At 50.8% G+C, this 18678-nt stretch overlaps 2 protein-coding genes across 2 annotated transcripts in view; one reads left to right on the forward strand and one right to left on the reverse strand.

Annotated features, from left to right (window-relative positions):
- ITGAE (integrin subunit alpha E) overlaps positions 1 to 18678 on the reverse strand; it is a 73610-nt gene that overhangs the window by 6436 nt on the left and 48496 nt on the right. Inside the window, exons 20-28 of the mRNA XM_032138917.2 lie at positions 17860 to 17933; positions 12849 to 12981; positions 10844 to 10942; positions 9589 to 9668; positions 7987 to 8064; positions 6758 to 6821; positions 6572 to 6679; positions 2416 to 2472; positions 2016 to 2111 (exon numbers count right to left, since the gene is read on the reverse strand). Coding sequence (XP_031994808.2) covers positions 2016 to 2111; positions 2416 to 2472; positions 6572 to 6679; positions 6758 to 6821; positions 7987 to 8064; positions 9589 to 9668; positions 10844 to 10942; positions 12849 to 12981; positions 17860 to 17933 — 789 coding nt within the window. The remainder of the gene's footprint in view (positions 1 to 2015; positions 2112 to 2415; positions 2473 to 6571; positions 6680 to 6757; positions 6822 to 7986; positions 8065 to 9588; positions 9669 to 10843; positions 10943 to 12848; positions 12982 to 17859; positions 17934 to 18678) is intronic.
- Positions 2631 to 6961, forward strand: HASPIN (histone H3 associated protein kinase). Its single transcript, XM_032138919.2, has one exon. It carries the CDS (start codon positions 2664 to 2666, stop codon positions 5034 to 5036), a length of 2373 nt encoding a protein of 790 aa, XP_031994810.1. The 5' UTR covers positions 2631 to 2663; the 3' UTR covers positions 5037 to 6961.

Raw genomic sequence — 18678 nt, forward strand, 5'->3', positions numbered from 1 at the left:
TTCTTTTTTTAAGAGTTCTTTCTTTTTTTTTCTGTTACCCGGGCTGGAATGGAGTGGCTCAATCATAGCTCACTGAAGCTTCAAATTCCTGGGCTCAAACGATACTCCTGCCTCAGCCTCCCAAGTAGCTGGGACTACAGGCATGAGCCACCATGCCTGGCTAATTTATTTATTTATTTATTTTTTTAAGAAATGGGGTTTCACTATGCTGCCCAGGCTGATCTTGAACTCCTGGCCTCAAGCAATCCTCCCGCCTCAGCCTCCCAAAGTATTGGGATTACAGATGTGAGCCACCACACTCACAATTCTTTTTTTTTAAATTATTTCTTGTACCTGTCCCTTTCTTTTCCACCCCCATTGCTACTTCTTCAGTTGAGACCTCACAAATGTCACCTGGATCACTGTAAGACATTAAACTTGATCACTTGATCTCTAGTTCCCACTTTAGAGTTAGTGATCAGGGAAGGCCTCTCTAAGAAAATAACACGTGTGACCAGGCGTGGTGGCTCACTCCTGTAATCCCTGCACTTCAGAAGGCTGAGGCGGGTGGATCACCTGAGGTCAGGAGTTCAAGACCAGCCTGACCAACATGATGAAACCCCATCTCTACTAAAAATACAAAATTAGCCAGGTGTGGTAGCTCATGCCTGTAATCCCAGCACTTTGCGAGGCCAAGGAGGGCGGATCACCTGAGGTCAGGAGTTCAAGACCAGCCTGACCAACATAGAGAAACCCCATCTCTACTAAAAATACAAAATTAGCCGGGTATGGTGGCGCATACCTGTAATCTCAGCTATTTGGGAGGCTGAGGCAGGAGAATCGCTTGAACCCAGGAGGCGGAGGTTGCAGTGAGCCGAGATTGTGCCATTGCACAAGAGTGAAACTCCATCTTGAAAGAAGAAAAGAAAAGAAAAGAACACCTAGGTCGGGCACGGTGGCTCACGCCTGTAATCCCAGCACTTTGGGAGGCCGAGGCGGGCGGATCACCTGAGGCCAGGAGTTCGAGACCAGCCTGGCCAACATGGTGAAACCCCGTCTCTACAAAAAAATACAAAAATTAGCTGGGCGTGGTCGCCGGCGCCCGTAATCCCAGCTACTCGGGAGGCTGAGGCAGGAGAATCGCTTGAACCTGGGAGACGGAGGTTGCAGTGAGTAGAGATCGTGCCACTGCACTCCAGCCAGCCCGGGTGACAGAGCAAGACTCCATCTAAAAAAAAAAAAAAAGAAAGAAAGAAAAGAACACCTGAGGTAAATTTAAGAAGAAACCACCTATGTGAGGACCTAGGGGAAGAGCAGTGTCAAGCAAAGGAACAGCAAGTACAAAGTCTTGTGGCCAGAATAATACTGCATTGGCGAGCTAGAAGAATAGGACAGAATAACCCGATTATAAAAGGGGCAGTGGGAGAGAAAGGCGAGTACTAGGAGATGAAGAATTAAGCAGAGACCAGATCAAGTAGTGCCTTGCTCTGGCCATGAAAAAAGTATGGATTTTAGTCTAAGTGTGCTCAAGCACCAGTATTTTTGTTTGCTTGTTTTTTGTTTTTAATAAGCAGGGGAGTGGCACAATCTAATGTCTGCTCTTAGAAGATGGATAGCTGTTACGTGGGAATTATTTGTCAAGAATGTGGGAAAAGCAGAGGCGAGAAAAGCAGGCCGAAGGTTATTGCAACAGGCCTGGCAAGAAAAGGTAGCTTGAATTACAACGGCAGTGGAAACGGAGAGAAGTGAATGGATTTAGGATATATTTTGGCCCTGAAATGGCAGGGCTTGCTGCTGGAATAGACGTGGGGATGTAGGAAAGGGGAGTCACAGGTAATCCCTAGAGTTCCTTGTACTGTAACTGGAGTATATCTCCCTCCTGAGGATAGCTAAGGAACGGGTTGGGACAGAGGGTTGGTTTTTTGCACCAAAAGACCTATTTTGGACATGTTACACAAAGATGCTATTATGTCTTCTAGGGGCGATGCCCGTGAGCAACTGGATAATCAAATCTGGAGCATTTCAGTCTCAAATACCTCCTCAGAGTGATCCAAGGAGATCTCTGCAGCCACGGTCACATTTTCTTTATCTGAAGCGATGACACAGCTCACTGAATGCCATTCTTCCACATGCTGGAAAAGCAAGGTCTAGTGAACGTAATTCCTTTCCGTGCGGAAAGTCTGAAATGTTTAACACTTTGGACACAGAGCATCGTAAGGTCCCAGAATAGAGGGTGTGAGCAATTTCAGCGCTCACCTCGGCCCAAGCAAAGCTCCAGCGGGAGCAAATGAGACCCAGGGACGAAGCTAGGGACGGCCTGGCAGCCCCCGGCACTGGCCGGCACGGGTAACCCTGGAAAAACAGTCTCTTGGCCTCTCGTGTCACCCGCTTCAGGCCCTCCGCCCTCCCCTGGCCTCTCGGGACGGCCGCGCTTACCTGAACCGGACTGTACCCACAAGCGCGCTCCTGACTCCAGCTGCACACCGTGGAGGCCTGGAACGACAGCCATGACCGCGACGCGCTGAACAAACCGAGCCGCCAGTTTTCTGCCCCGTCCCGCCCCCAGCCCTGGGGAGGTGCGCATGCGCAGAGCCGGGAGCTAGGACCCCGCGGCAGGCGGGCGCGTCCGCGTCGCGCGGAAGTCTCGCGATGTTTGCGTTTGAACGTCTTGGCGGGTGCCGGCCATGGCTGCTTCGCTCCCGGGACCTGGGAGCCGGCTTTTCCGCACTTATGGGGCTGCGGTCGGCAGGAGACAGCGGCGGCCGGGCCGGGAAGCCGCGCAGTGGTTCCCGCCGCAGGACCGGAGGCGTTTCTTCAACAGCAGCGGCAGCAGCGACACCAGCATCGGCGACCCTTCGCAGTCCGACGATCCTGACGATCCCGACGACCCCGACTTCCCCGGCAGCCCGGTGGGGCGGCGGCGGAGGCGTCCCGGCGGCCGAGTCCCCAAGGACCGGCCCAGCCTGACCGTGACCCCAAAGCGCTGGAAGCTGCGAGCTCGCCCGAGCCTAACCGTGAGCCCAGGACGCCTGGGGCTGCGAGCTCGACCCCCGCAGAAATGCAGCACACCCTGCGGCCCACTCCGACTTCCGCCCTTCCTCAGCCGGGACCTCAGCGTGTGCGGCCAGCCCCGGGACGGCGACGAGCTGGGCACCAGTGCCTCCCTGTTCAGCTCTCTGGCCTCTCCCGGCCCCGGGTCCCCAACGCCAAGGGACAGTGTCATCTCCATCGGCACCTCCGCCTCTCTGGTTGCAGCCTCAGCCGTCCCGAGCGGCCTCCACCTCCCGGAAGTCTCCTTGGACCGAGCATCTCTCCCCTGCTCCCAGGAGGAAGCGACAGGAGGAGCCAGGCTCACCAAGATGGTCCACCAAACCCGTGCCAGCCTCAGGTCAGCTCTCTTTGGCCTTATGAACTCAGGAACCCCTGAGGATTCTGAGTTTGGGGCAGATGGGAAGAATATGAGGGAGTCCTGCTATAAAAGGAAACTGGTGGGAAATGGACCGGAGGGTCCAGGTCTGTCAAGCACAGGCAAGAGGAGGGCCACAGGCCAGGACTCTTGTCAAGAGAGAGGGCTTCAAGAGGCCGTCCGGAGAGAGCATCAGGAGGCCAGTGTTTCCAAGGGCCGCATTGTGCCAGGGGGAGTCGACAGGCTGGAGAGAACTAGATCAAGCCGGAAGAGCAAACATCAGGAGGCAACGGAAACCTCTCTCCTCCATTCCCACCACTTTAAAAAGGGCCAAAAGATGGGAAAAGATTCGTTCCCCACCCAGGACCTGACTCCTTTACAGAATGCCTGCTTTTGGACCAAAACCAGGGCTTCCTTCAGTTTCCACAAGAAGAAAATTGTGACTGATGTGTCAGAGGTCTGCAGCATCTATACAACTGCTACTTCTCTCTCTGGATCCCTCCTATCAGAATGTTCAAACCGGCCTGTCATGAACAGAACAAGTGGTGCTCTGTCCTCTTGGCATTCCTCCTCTATGTATTTGCTAAGCCCCTTAAACACTCTAAGTATTTCAAACAAAAAGGCATCTGATGCTGAAAAGGTTTATGGGGAATGCAGTCAGAAGGGTCCTGTCCCCTTTAGCCATTGCCTTCCCACAGAAAAACTACAACGCTGTGAGAAGATTGGGGAAGGGGTGTTTGGCGAAGTGTTTCAAACGATTGCTGATCACACACCTGTAGCCATAAAAATCATTGCTATTGAAGGACCAGATTTAGTCAATGGATCCCATCAGAAAACCTTTGAGGAAATCCTGCCAGAGATCATCATCTCCAAAGAGTTGAGCCTCTTATCCAGTGAAGTGTGCAACCGCACAGAAGGCTTTATCGGGCTGAACTCAGTGCACTGTGTCCAGGGATCTTACCCTCCCTTGCTCCTCAAAGCCTGGGATCACTATAATTCAACCAAAGGCTCTGCAAATGACCGGCCTGGTTTTTTTAAAGACGACCAGCTCTTCATTGTGATGGAATTTGAGTTTGGAGGGATTGACTTAGAGCAAATGAGAACCAAGTTGTCTTCCTTGGCTACTGCAAAGAGCATTCTACACCAGCTCACAGCCTCCCTCGCAGTGGCAGAGGCATCACTGCGCTTTGAGCACCGAGACTTACACTGGGGGAATGTGCTCTTAAAGAAAACCAGCCTCAAAGAACTCCACTACACCCTCAATGGGAAGAGCAGCACTATCCCCAGCCGTGGGCTGCAAGTGAGCATCATTGACTACACCCTGTCGCGCTTGGAACGGGATGGGATTGTGGTTTTCTGTGACGTTTCCATGGATGAGGACCTGTTTACCGGTGATGGTGACTACCAGTTTGACATCTACAGGCTCATGAAGAAGGAGAATAACAACCGCTGGGGTGAATATCACCCTTATAGTAATGTGCTCTGGCTGCATTACCTGACAGACAAGATTCTGAAACAAATGACCTTCAAGACTAAATGTAACACTCCTGCCATGAAGCAAATTAAGAGAAAGATCCAGGAGTTCCACAAGACAATGCTGAACTTCAGCTCTGCCACTGACTTGCTCTGCCAGCACAGTCTATTTAAGTAAGCTAAATGTATCTTACGGCCCCAAAATGAGAGGAGACTGGTCTAGAAGCCTCTGGTGCTGTTTCAACCTCTGTCCCCACAGCAGGGTGGAACTCCCATTCTCACAGGTTTCCAGTCAGCTTTTCAAACAAGAATTTTGTTTCCAAATGGAAACTGAAATATTTGTTGAAATGTTTAAATTTGCTGATAGCAAATGTTCTGAAAGAAGTAAACTAGCTGGGTGCAGTGGTGCGCACCTGTAGTCCCAACTACTCGGGAGGCTGAGGCAGGAGGATCGCTTGAGCCCAGGAGTTCATATCTAGCCTGGTCAGCATAGCAAGACCCCTGTCTCTATTTTTTAAAATAAATAAACTACATATGAAAACAAATGTATATTTATAAACCCTCTTTCTTTCTTTCTTTTTTATTTTATTGATACAGAGTCTTGCTCTGTCACCCAGGCTAGAGTGCAGTGGTGCATCTCAGCTCACTGCAACCTGTGCCTCCCGGGTTCAAGCAATTCCCCTACTTCAGCCTCCCGAGTAGCTGGGATTGCAGGCGTACACCACCATGCCCGGCTAATTGTTTGTATTTTTTTAGTAGAGATGGGGTTTCACCATGTTGGCCAGGCTGGTCTCGAACTCCTCACCTTGTGATCCACCCACCTCGGCATCTGAAAGTGCTGGGTCATTACAGGCGTGAGCCATGGCACCCGACCTATAAGCCCTCTTTCTAGTTGTCAGCAGAGTCCTTTCTGTAAATTCCTTTCTATTATTTGAGCCTTAACACTTATATAGTCTGAGCAAAAAAAAAAATGCCCAGGCTTCAGCTGTCATACTGAGCAGAGCCTGTTGCTTCAGGTATCAAGGCTAGCTTTGGGAACCAGACTACAGATGAGATAACTGAAAGCAAAGAGGCTGAGGCAAAGCAGAAACCAAAAAAGAGTCTCAGGGGAGAAGACAGGAAGCTAGTAAGCAACTTATAGGGGGCAGTGTAAGAAATGTCACATGTTACATCAGTCACACAGAGAAGCAGAATTTATCAATTTTCAAAGGGAAAATGTCTCTGTCTACTGACAAGGTTTTAATTTTTGCTCTGTCACCCAGGCTGGAGTGCAGTGGTGCGATCTCGGCTCACGCCATTCTCCTGCCTCAGCCTCCTGAGTAGCTGGGACTACAGGCGCCCGCCACCGCGCCCAGCTAATTTTTTGTATTTTTTAGTAGAGACGGGGTTTCGCCGTGTTAGCCAAGATGGTCTCGATCTCCTGACCTCATGATCCACCCACCCCGGCCTTCCAAAGTGCTGGGATCACAGGTGTGAGCCACTGCGCCCATCCAATTTTTGCTTATTTTTCCTCAAAGGGAGGAAAATGACAGGTTGCTTTAAGAGCTGAGTGATTGAGATTCCTTCTGAACAGGACTTTGGTAATTTACTCCTAATCTTTTCCCATGGTTAACTTGTCTTTACTCCGTTTCTAGAACTCTGGTTTTTATACTTGAGAATCTGTAGTCACTCTGGAAAGAGATGTGATTGTGATAAAGAACTGCCTTTAAATACCTGAGTCCTCGTCAGGTTCTTCACTGTTACAATCTGGAGACCTCGTAATTTGGTTGGGACACAAATTTGCAACTGGTATTCTGCTCCAAAGAGGTTTTCCCCATGTATCTGCAAATTAAAATCAGAGTAGGAAATCAAAGCTGGTGTTGCTTGGCCACCTATAGCTTTACAATAATAAGTACTTACATGGAAGAGGAATTCCTTGTGGTGAGAAAGCCCCTGGCCTGTGTTCACGTACATTATGGATGGTCTGCAATTGAGAGGACATGCGTCAGCCCCTGAGGACTCTTTCTCCCTTTTTTGGAGACAGGGTCTCACTCTGTTGCCCAGGCTAGAGCTCAGTGGAACAGTCATGGCTCAGTGGCAGTGGTGTGGTCTCAGCTCACTGCAACCTCCTCCTCCTGGGTTCAGGTGATTCTCCTGCCTCAGCCCCCCGAGTAGCTGAGATTACAGACGCCTGCCACCACACCTGGCTAGTTTTCATATTTTTAGTAGAGACGGGGTTTCGCCATGTTAGCCAGGCTGGTCTTGAACTCCTGACCTCAGGTGATCCACCCACCTCGGCCTCCCAAAGTGCTGGGATGACAGGCGTGAGCCACCGCGCCCGGCCTTCTCTTTTTGAATGAACTTGAGTGCTTTCAACTGAATACATTAGGACAGAGGGCACCAGACCTTTACGAGGAATGAGGCCGGGTGCGGTGGTTCACGCCTGTCATCCCAGCACTTTGGGAGGCCGAGGTGGGCAGATCACCTGAGACCAGGAGTTCAAGACCAGTCTGGCCAACATGGTGAAATCCCCGTCTCTACTAAAAATTTTTTAAAAATGAGCTGGGCCTGGTGGTGTCCACCTGTAGTCTCAACTACTCGGGAGGCTGAGGCAGGAGAATCGCTTGAACCCGGGCAGCAGAGGTTGCAGTGAGCCGAGATTGCACCACTGCACTCCAGCCTGGGCAACAGAGTGAGACTTCATCTCAATTAAAAAAAAAAAAAAAGGAATAAAAGCTGAATGTCAAAATGTAAAGTGGTCGTAGCGCAGTTGGGGTGAGGTGGAATATTTGAATTCTGTATAGTTGGGCTGGTTCATTTTCTAATTATCTCTCAAATGGCCTTACTCATCCCCTCCTGACTTCCCAGTCCCACAGCTGCTTTCTTCCCTCCACAGTGTCGTGTTAATTCCCTTTTGTAGCAAGACTAATTGGCAACACACCTCCTTTGATGACCACAGTGGGGTTTCTATGACCCAAATGTTAGTACCCTAGAGATCAATATCAGAGTCTGCGTTCTAAGCAGGCTCCTCTCAGAAGGACAGTGTCCACATTCATCCTGACCACCAGCTCCATCTACAAGAGAGAGAGCCCAAAGCTGTCCCCTGGGTGATGGAGTCACACTGCTGCTGGCCCCTTGGGAGTACTTACTTGGAGAGAACTGCAACGAAGGCATGCCTGAATTGAAGGGTGTGGGTCTCGTTGGCCAAAGACCGTCTTTCATTGGAACTAGGAGTAAGAGTGTTAGTTCACAGCACACCTGCTTTGTACATAGCAAGTGCTTCTTAAAAAGGGCCTCGCTCTGTTGCCCAGGCTGGAGTGCAGTGGTGCGATCTCAGCTCACTGCAACCTCCGCCCCCGGGTTCAAGCAATTCTCATGCCTCAGCCTCCTGAGTAGCTGGAATTACAGGCGTGTGCCACCATGCCCGGTTAATTTTTGTATTTTTAGTAGAGATGGGGTTTCACCATGATGGCCAGGCTGGTCTCAAACTCCTGACCTCAAGTGATCTGCCTGCCTTGGCCTCCCAAAGTGCTGGGATTACAGGCGTGAGCCACTGCGTGCAGCCAGGGTACATGTGCAGGATGTGCAGGTTTGTTATATAGGTGAACGTGTGCCATGGTGCTTTGCTGCACCTGTCAACCCAGCACATAGTTACTAAGCCCAACACGTATTAGGTATTCTTCCTGAAGCTCTCCCTCCCCCTGCCCCTCCCACAGTCCCCAGTGTGTGCTCTTCCCCTCCCTGTGTCCATGTGTTCTCACTGCATAACAGGTGCTTCTGCACCTGGCTCCCCAGGGTCACTGGGAGTCAGATAAGAAAAGGCTCTCAGAGGCCGGGCGCTGTAATCCCAGTACTTTGGGAGGCCAAGGCTGGTGGATCATGAGGTCAGGAGTTCAAAACCAGCTTGGCCAAGATGGTGAAACCCAGTATCTACTAAAACTACAAAAATTGGCTGGGCGTGGTGGTGGGCGCCTGTAATCCCAGCTACTCGGGAGGCTGAGGCAGAGAATTGCTTGAACCCGGGAGGCAGAGGTTACAGTGAGCCGAGATCATGCCACTGCACTCCAGCCTGGGAGACAGAGCGAGACTCTGTCTCAAAAAAATAAATAAATAAATAAATAAAAGTCTTTCAGAGATAAGCAATTGGAGTTCAGAACTGTCTCTAGAAGACCACACTTAGAAGAATACTGATTTTAAAAAGGCTTCTCAGCCTCCACACTATTGACATTTTGGGCCAGTTAGTTCTTGGTTGTGGGGGCTGTCCTGTACTGCTCTGCGTGATGTTTGGCAGTATTCCTGGCCTCTACCCACCAGATGTGCTACTGAACACCCCCCTCCCCAAGTCATAGCAATCAAAACAGGCACGGCCTCTGGTGGGCAGAATCACCTCCCTTTGAGAACTTCTTCCCTACAGCGGTCCCCACCTTACCCCCAAACAGAGGTCTTGCAGATAACAGAGCTATCCCAAGCTATTCCAAAGCTGAGTGAACCAGAACCAGAACTCCAAGGCTCATTCCACCAGACTGTACTACAGTTTTACTTTGTGTGTGAACAAAAGAACATTTTAATTATCTCTGGTAACAAGAAGAGAAAGTCGAGTCCCTGCAGGGAAACAGATGCCTTCTGTGGGCTCACTGGGGTTTCCTTTCTCCCTGGGCGTAAGGGGGCCGTTCCTCTCACAGCGTGCATGTGGCAGGGCGATGTCTTCCCGGGTCATAGCCTGACTCTGCTGTGACCCAGGCAGTACTTACTTGGTGACAGCCACAGTGATGTCTGCTGTCCTGTTTGGAAAGGCATTCTCCTCTAGCTGCCAAACGACTGAAACATGAGCCTATTTTAAAGGGGAAAAAATGGTCACTTGATTCCTCTCTATGCCACTCACGATTCAGACCGCTAGCTACTCGTGGAACAGACCTAGGAGACGATTCCTCAGATTTTCACATTCCTCACATATTTGTAACACAGCATGTTTCCTTTCTTTCTTTCTTTCTTTTTTTTTTTTTGAGATGGAGTCTCGCTCCGTCACCCAGGATGGAGTGCAGTAGCACGATCTCGGCTCACTGCAACCTCTGCCTCCCGGGTTCAAGCAATTCTCCTGCCTCAGCCTCCCAAGTAGCTGGGATTAAAGCCATGCGCCACCACACCCGGCTAATTTTTGTATTCTTAGTAGAGATGGGTGTTCACCGTGTTGCCCAGGCTGGTCTCGAACTCCTGACCTCAAATGATCCACCCACCTTGGCCTCCCAAAGTGCTGGGATTAGAGGCGTGAGCCACCGCACCCGGCCCCGTTATTTCATTTAAGCCTCAAATACAAATACGGAGTAAGCAGGGCAGGCAGCCTCATTCCCCTTCTACAGTTGAAGAAGCCACTTCAGAGATTTCCCACAGTACAGAGATGATGAGTGACAGCTCAGGGTTAATAACTTTTGGTCTTGGCCGGGCATGATGATGGCTCACGCCTGTCATCCCAGCACTTTGGGAGGTCAAGGCAGGCGGATCACTTGAGGACAGGAGTTTGAGACCAGCCTGGCCAACATGGTGAAACCCCATCTCTACCAAAAATATTTTAAAAATTAGCCAGGTTTAGTGGTGCACACCTGTAATCCCAGCTGCTCAGGAGGCTGAGGAAGGAGAATCACTTGAACCCGGGAGGCGGAGGTTGCAGTGAGCTGAGATGGCACCACTGCACTCCAGCCTGGGTGACAGAACGAGACTCCATCTCAAAAAAAAAAAAACTTTTGGTCTGACACGCCCTCCATACTACCCACAACTTCACTCTGCTTCACCGAGGTGAGCAGGCAGTTCATCTAGGGCTGTGTACTGGAAAGCTCTCGTCCCCATCACCCCCTACTTTCAGAGCCAACTTAGCCACTGTAAGCACTGCTGAGGACAGACTGCAGTCAAGCAAAGCACAAAGCTGGAACCGAGAGATTCAAATGAGACGAAGATGCAGAAGATGCCAACTGCAGGGTGGTGAGAAGAGCGAATCAGTCCAAACCGACTCACAGATGACCTCTTGAGGACGGGGTGACCAATCCTGCAGTTCATGATCAGGACAGAAGCAACAGGCTGAGGGTCATCACACTGAATGTTTGGAGAGGGAGGCTGTTAACAGAGCAGATGACATTCTCTTAAAGAGCCAAAAACAAACAAACAAACAAAACGCCGTTTCCTCATACCATTTCAGCAAACATTCACTAATTTTTCTGCCTGCCATACACCCTGCCAGGAGCTGAGGAAACAAAGTCTGCTTGGTCTCTGCCTTCCTCACAAGCTGGACAGGCGGGGTCAGCAGTAGTCCCCAAGGAATTTAAATACAAGGTCTAAGGGGTGCTTCCGTGAGGGAGCTGCAGAGAACAGCAGTGGAGAAATGTGAATTCCAACTCGGAGGAATTCGTACGGTCTTCCTGGGGAAGGAGGCATCTGAGCTGGGCCTTGCACTGATGCAAACATAACCCACAGCCTGGCTGGAAGGCCGGCACACACCAGCACTGCCATGTCGCCACCAGGGCTCCCCACTCGGACCCCTGAGAGGCATGTGATGACTGCAGTGACTTTTCTTAATTCTCCCAGGGACGGTCCATCCCTAGTTCCCCTCTAGATGCCTGGGAGATTGTTTTTTGTTTTTGTTTTTGTTTTTTGAGATGGAGTTTCGCCTTTCGCCCAGGCTGGAGTGAAGTGGCGCGATCTCGGCTCACTGCAACCTCCACCTCCCGGGTTCAAGCAATTCTCCTGCCTCAGTCTCCCGAGTAGCTGGGATTATAGGTGCCTGCCACCACACCTGACTAATTTTTTGTATTTTTAATAGAAACAGGGTTTCACCATGTTAGCCAGGCTGGTCTCGAACTCCTGACCTCAAGTGATCCACCCACTTCAGCCTACCAAAGTGCTGGGATTACAGGCGTGAGCCACAGCACCCACCCAAAAACTACACTGTTGTGTGTATCACTGAATAACGGAAAAGGCGGTTATTAAAGAACTCTACGGAAGGGTGGAGTTCAGATGAAATGTAAATAAAGTCATGTTTTGATACCAAAGTAGGGCCGTGTGTCAAAGAGTCAGTCAACATCAGGGCAGCCTGTCAATCAGACCCAGGGCCCGCTTCCTCGGAAACCATTAATAGAGGGTAGAAAGTTGACAGACACTGTATCTGAAGCTCTGTACCTCAGGTGGAAACAGACTCTTCTCTTGGTCAAAATGACTTACACTCTCCAGGCAAGAGTGATAGGGGTTCATAATTACTGACGTAACTTCAAACAGCAAAGTTTTCTTTTTTTTTTTTTTGAGACAGAGTCTTGCTCTGTCGCCCAGGCTGGAGTGCAGTGGCGCGATCTCGGCTCACTGCAACCTCCACCTCCCGGGTTCACACCATTCTCCTGCCTCAGCCTCCTGAGTACCTGGGACTACAGGCGCCCGCCACCATGCCCAGCTAATTTTTTTTGTATTTTTAGTAGAGATGGGGTTTCACTGTGTTATCCAGGATGGTCTCGATCTCCTGACCTCGTGATCTGCCCGCCTCGGCCTTCCAAAGTGCTGGGATTACAGGCGTGAGCTACTGCACCCGGCCCAAAGTTTTCTGATCTGTGATTTTAGAGAACAAAATTTCTCAGTGTGGCGATACTTGTCAACCACAGGGTGTCCTTGGGAAACAGACTGTTTCCTAGTATCCGGGTCTGTATCCAGCTTGGGGAATGGCAGGGCAGATTTTCACCTTCCCAGTCTAAGCTAATTTTTATTTTCTCAGTGTCTTAGGGCATTAGAGCTCACTTCTCTCTCAGAGCCCTGGTGAAGAAAGGCTGCACATAAGGAGGGTGGTAGCGCAGCAGAATATGGTGCCTCAGGAGGCATGGAGCCGGACTGGCAGGGATTTATATGGTTATTAACCATCTATTGGTTGGACCAGGAGGAGGCTGGAGGCAAGGGTGCCGGTGAGGGGGTTGCCACGGAAAAGCAGGCATGCAGCGAGGGAGGGGCATGAGGGACCTGTTTCCACAGCCGCCGTCACAGTTACCTTTTGCATCCTCTTAAACTGCAAGTTTCTGGGGTAATTCAAGGCCATGCTTGTCATGTACGAATCTTCCCCAGAGTTAGTTAGGCTAATGTTCAGGGTCAGCTCCTTTGTGAGACCCACCACCAATTCCTGCCTGCACAGGGTACAGATAAAAATGTTAGTTTATTTAATCTGTAAAAACTTCAATGCAATAGAATAGCACTTTTTTTTTTTTTGAGACAGGGTCTCATTCTGTCACTGAAGCTAGAGTGTGGGTGCCATGGCGCAATGATCACAGCTCACTGCAGCCTCCACTTCCTGGGCTCAAGTGATCCTCCCACCTCAGCCTCCTGAGTAGCTAGGACTACAGGTGTGTGCCACCATGCCCAGCTAATTTTTGTATTTTTTGTAGAGACAGGGTCTCGCCACGTGGCCCAGGTGGGTCTCGAACTCCTGGGCTCAAGTCATCCACTTGCCTTGGCCTCCCACAGCGCTGGGATTACAGGTGTAAGTCACCACACACAGCCCAGAATAGCACCTACTTAAGTAACTTCTTAGATAAGTTGCCTAAGGAATACGTTTAGCTTAGACATTCTTCCTCTCAACATAAACAAACAGCTGTTGTTTGCTCATGTTGATTGCATGAGATGACGATAATAGCTGCCATTTATTTAGTGCTTACCATGTGCCAAGGACTGTGTTTCACACGCTCTCAACATAAGCAAACAGCTGTTGTTTGCTCAGTTGTTGCATGAGATGACGATAATAGCTGCCATTTATTTAGTGCTTACCATGTGCCAAGGACTGTGTTTCACACACTCTACCCTCATAGTAACCCTGTGAAATAGTATAGCTACTCTCCATTTTATAGAAGAGGAAACAGAAGCCAAGACAGGCTAATTACCTGTCATCCCAGCACTTTGGGAGGCCGAGGTGGGTGGATCATCTGAGGTCAGGAGTTCGAGACCAGCCTGGCCAACATGGCGACACCCCATCTCTACTAAAAATACAAAAATTAGCCGGGTGTGGTGGCAGGTGCCTGTAATCCCAGCTACTTGGGAGGCTGAGGCAGAGAATTGCTTGAACCTAGGAGGCGGAGGTTGTAGAGGGCCGAGATCGTGCCACTATACTCCAGCCTGGGTGACAGGATGAGATTCCATCTCAAAAAAAAAAAAAAAATTAGCCAGGCGTGGTGCAGGCACTTGTAATCCCAGCTATTCAGGAGGCTGAGGCAGGAGAATTGCTTGAACCCAGGAGGCGGGGGTTGTAGTGAGCCGAGATCGCACCATTGCACTCCAGCCTGGGCAACAAGAGTGAAACTCCGTCTCAAAAAAAAAAGAAGGCTAATTAAATGCCTGGAGTCTAGCAGCCTCCAAAGAGTTGAGAGAATTGTACACAAATCCTCTTTCTACCAGCAATTCACTGTGATGCTAGGTGAGGTACTCTATGACACAAATTCATCCATGCCACAATATCTATGGGGCACTGCTGTGCACTGGAGAACACTGTGCATAAGACATACTGTCCCACCCCCTTTCTTGGCCTCAGCTTCCTACCCACAAAATCATTCAGACCCTTCCCTGTGGTTTAAGACATGAGTCCGTGTGGCCTGGAAAAGAGGGTCCTGGGGTTGTGTGAAAGGCTCCTCCAGAATGCCGAGGTATCACGGGGACCCGGAGTGCAGAACCACTCTCGGTAGCTGAGATCAACAGAAAAACATATTAGCAATACCAAGAAAACTGTTTTCCATCTGAAATGTCCGAAGATGAGATGTGCAGATCTAGGAAGTAATGTGACGTGTGTTTTGTTCCCATTGTTTGGTTTTGGTTTGGTTTTTATCCCAGCTGAGAAGAGGATGGATTGACTGGAGGGAGAGACAGGAAGCAGAGACACAGCCTGCCGTCTCCACCCAAGAGGTGATACATGCCTGAAATAAGGAAACAGTAGTGGACGGCTGGACACGGTGGCTCACGCCTGTAATCCCAGCACTTTGGGAGGTGAGGCAGGTGGATCACTTGAGGCCAGGAGTTCAAGACCAGCCTGGCCAACATGGTAAAACCCCATCTCTACTAAAAATACAAAAATTAGGCCGGGTGCGGTGGCTCACGCTTGTAATCCCAGCACTTTGGGAGGCCGAGGCGGGCGGATCACGAGGTCAGGAGATCGAGATCACGGTGAAACCCCGTCTCTACTAAAAATACAAAAAATTAGCCGGGCGTGGTGGCAGGCGCCTGTAGTCCCAGCTACTCGGAGAGGCTGAGGCAGGAGAATGGCGTGAACCCGGGAGGCAGAGCTTGCAGTGAGCCGAGATTGCACCACTGCACTCCAGCCTGGGTGACAGAGCGAGACTCCGTCTCAAAAACAAAAAAAAAAAAAAAAAATACAAAAATTAGCTGAGTGTGGTGGTGTGAGCCTGTGATCCCAGCTACACAGGAGGCTGAGGCAGGGGAAGCACTTGAAGCCGGGAGGTGGAGGTTGCAGTGAGCCAAGATCGCATCACTGCACTCCTGCCTGGGTGACAGAGTGAGACCCTGTCTCAAAAAAAGAAAAAAAAAAAAAAGACAACAGTAGTGGAGAAGGAAAGAAGTCAGAGACAGTAAAGCAAACGAAACTAAAAAGAGGCAGGGGAGGGGGGACAGAGGAGTCAAGGGAAAGTTCTGAGTTTCTAGCTCAGGTGGCTGAGTGGTGCCATTGACTGAGGGAGGTAACATGGGAGGAAGACCCGAGGGTGGAGGAAGATGCGTTCGGTCGGGGACATGACAAGAGGTGCACACAGGATAACAAAGCAGAGATGCTGACGTGTCAGCTGGACGCCCTATCCTAGAGCCCAGGCGTGAGACCTCAGTGTCATCAGAATATTTAACAGCGTTGCCCCATCTGAGGCCTAGGCACCGTCTCAGAGGGCCCGGAATGCCAACATTTATGTATGCACATGTGATCTTCTAAGGAGAGAGGTCTGCAGTCTTCATTAGATTCTTTAGGGGATCTATGTCCTCAGAAAGGTCAAAAACCACTGAGACAGCTGGACACCATGACCAGGCTCACTAGCGTTTTTGAAAGAGAAGCGTTTGCTTGCTATGTACACTAGGGGGCGATGTAGGGCAAGCCGTGCGTGCTGTATCTCTACTACCCCAGTAGCTGGCTGGGAGGTTGGTTCTTGGCTGTAATTAATTCCCTGCTGGAAACAGCTGTGCCTGCTCATTAGGCTGGATTCCAGAGCATTTGAAAGTCTTCAACTGGTCCTGCAAATGTCTGTGAAAGGGCTGACCAGGACTTGGGGAACTGCATTCTTCCCCATATATGGCAACTCCGGCCAGCTGGCCATCAGAATCACAATACATACACAGCTCTAGTCGCCAGGGACGCTTGTTTGTTTTGTTTTGTTACCCGCCCCTGCCTTATGGAGTCTTGCTCTGTCGCCCAGGCTGGAGTGCAGTGGTGTGATCTCGGCTCACTGCACCCTCCGCCTCCCGAGTCTGAGCGATTCTCCTGCCTCAGCCTCCCCAGTAGCTGGGATTACAGGCGCCCACCACCATCCCCAGCTAATTTTTGTATTTTTAGTAGAGATGGGGTTTCACCATGTTGACCATGCTGGTCTCAAACTCCTGACCTCGTGATCCGCCCACCTCGGCCTCCCAAAGTGCTGGGATTACAGGCGTGAGCCACCGCGCCCGGCCTGGGAGGGCGTTCTAAGATCACTACATGTCTAAACCCAAACTCATGTGCTTGGCAACACTGTCATTCTGGAATTCAGTGTGGTCCAATAGAACGTCTGCAGCGATGGAGACAGGCGGTATCTGCGCTGCCCAACACCACCAGCCACAGGCGGCCACTGGGTCTTTGAAGTGTGGCTAATGTGACTGAGGAACAAAATGTTTCCTTGTGTTGAATTTTAACTCATGTACGTGTAAGCAGCTAAGTGTGGCTGGTGTGTTGGACAGTGCAGTGCCGCACGCTCGGGCTGTCGGCCTCTTTCCTCCCTCTGCCTCCACTCTGTCAGCACATGCTATGGGCTGTCACTTTAAACCGTTACCCCGTCATGGCCCAGCCCCCATCGCCTCTCACCTGAGTGGTTACAAAGGGAGCAAGTGCCGCCCCTGCGTCCACCTTTGCTCCTACACTCTCTTCTCAGCTCAGCAGCAAGAAGGATCCTGCTAAGCTGTGTGAGCATGTCACTCCTCTGACTTCCCAGCTCACAGCAAAAGCCCTTCTGAGGGCTTCAGAAGCCCCATGGCCTCTTCCCCCTCCCTCCCCTTCCCTCATTACTGCCTGCCCCACTCTACTGCAGCCACTATGCCCTCACCCTGCCCCCCACCCGCCAGGCAGGCTGCCAACCCAGGGTACCTGCAGCTACTCTTCCCTTAGACACCCATCCACATAGCTCATTCCCCTACCTCCTCCAGTGTGTGCCAAAGTGTCGCCCTCCCTGACCACCCCATTGAAAACTTCAGCATCAGCCGCCACCCAGCACTCCCTCCCACCTTCCCTGTGTCTTCAACGTTCATCTCATCAACATAGAATTGACCTACTTACCATCTTCTCCCCCTCAGAGCACCAGGAGGGCAGGGATTTTTGTCTGTGTTATGCACAGAGGTATCCCCAGCACCTAGAGTGCTTGGCACAAAGCAGATGGTCCAGAAATATTTGATTGATTAGCTAATTTGGCCAAGAGGTGGGCCAGGAAAGAGGTTACCTCTAACTGAGGTAGAGGTCAGCCTGGCTGTGAAGAACGCTGGGTTCTGAATATAGCATTGGCCAGGATGTCAAGAGACCCAGGTTCCAGTCCACCAAATGGCCTGTGCAGGGCCCTGGGCGACTGAGTCTGCTTCCTAATCTAGAAAGTGGGAAGACAGGTCTGTCTTGCCTCCCTCCTAGGGTAGCTGAGGACATATTGAGATAATAAGTGCAGAAGCCATTTGCGGGCCACGGGGAGAGGGGAAGGGGGTGTGCAGGGTGTCCTAATGAAGGAATTGCCCAGGCGAGCGTTCGGGAGAAGGTTAATCGAGGAAACTGACGGCTGCGTCCAACTCACTGAGAGACGGTGGTGGCCAACTGTAATTCTGCGACACAAAACAGCTTATTCTTGCAGGCCTTCTCATAGGGCAGCTGTAACCAGACAGAGAGTCCCATCAGCCCAGGCCCCACCTTCCCCAGCAGCCCTGCCTCTGGCTCTTCTCCTTATAGGACATTTAGGGCTGTGCTTCCTGCTCATTCTGAGAAGTGCAGTTACAGGGAGGTGAGGGGTGCAGGCCTGAAGAACAGGGACTGTGACATTCCTCGGTGACATTCCTGGATCTGCCCTATAAAATGGGCCCACTGTGACCCAGTCCTCTGGCCAAGGTAAAAACCGGGGTGACCTTCATGGAATGTTAGGGGTTCCCATGACATTTACATCATGCAAATTAAGCAGCAACACACAACTTTGCGCATTTAGGGAGCAGACACCTACGCGAAGAGAAGCTTCCTTAGTCTTTTCAGATGTAGGCAGAACAGCCCAGGCAGGAATGGAGGATGCCTAGCCAAATATTGTCAAGGTCCAGGCCTTGGAGGTTCTCTTCCTCACGGCTAGTCATCTGTTTTTTTTGTTTGTGTGTGTGTTTGTTTGTTTGTTTGTTTTCAGATGGAGTCTCGCTCTGTTGCCCAGACTGGAGTGCAGTGGCACGATCTTGGCTCACTGCAACCTCCACCTCCCAGATTCAAGTGATTCTCCTGCCTCAGCCTCCCAAGTAGCTGGATTACAGGCATGTGCCACCACGCCTGGCTAATTTTGTATTTTTATTAGAGAAAGGATTTCGCCATGTTGACCAGGTTGGTTTCAAACTCCTGACCTCAGGTCATCCACCCGCCTTGG

The sequence above is a fragment of the Hylobates moloch genome, unplaced genomic scaffold (genome assembly GCF_009828535.3).
Source record: "Hylobates moloch isolate HMO894 unplaced genomic scaffold, HMol_V3 SCAFFOLD_19, whole genome shotgun sequence".
In the NCBI taxonomy this organism is placed as follows: Eukaryota; Metazoa; Chordata; class Mammalia; order Primates; family Hylobatidae; genus Hylobates; species Hylobates moloch.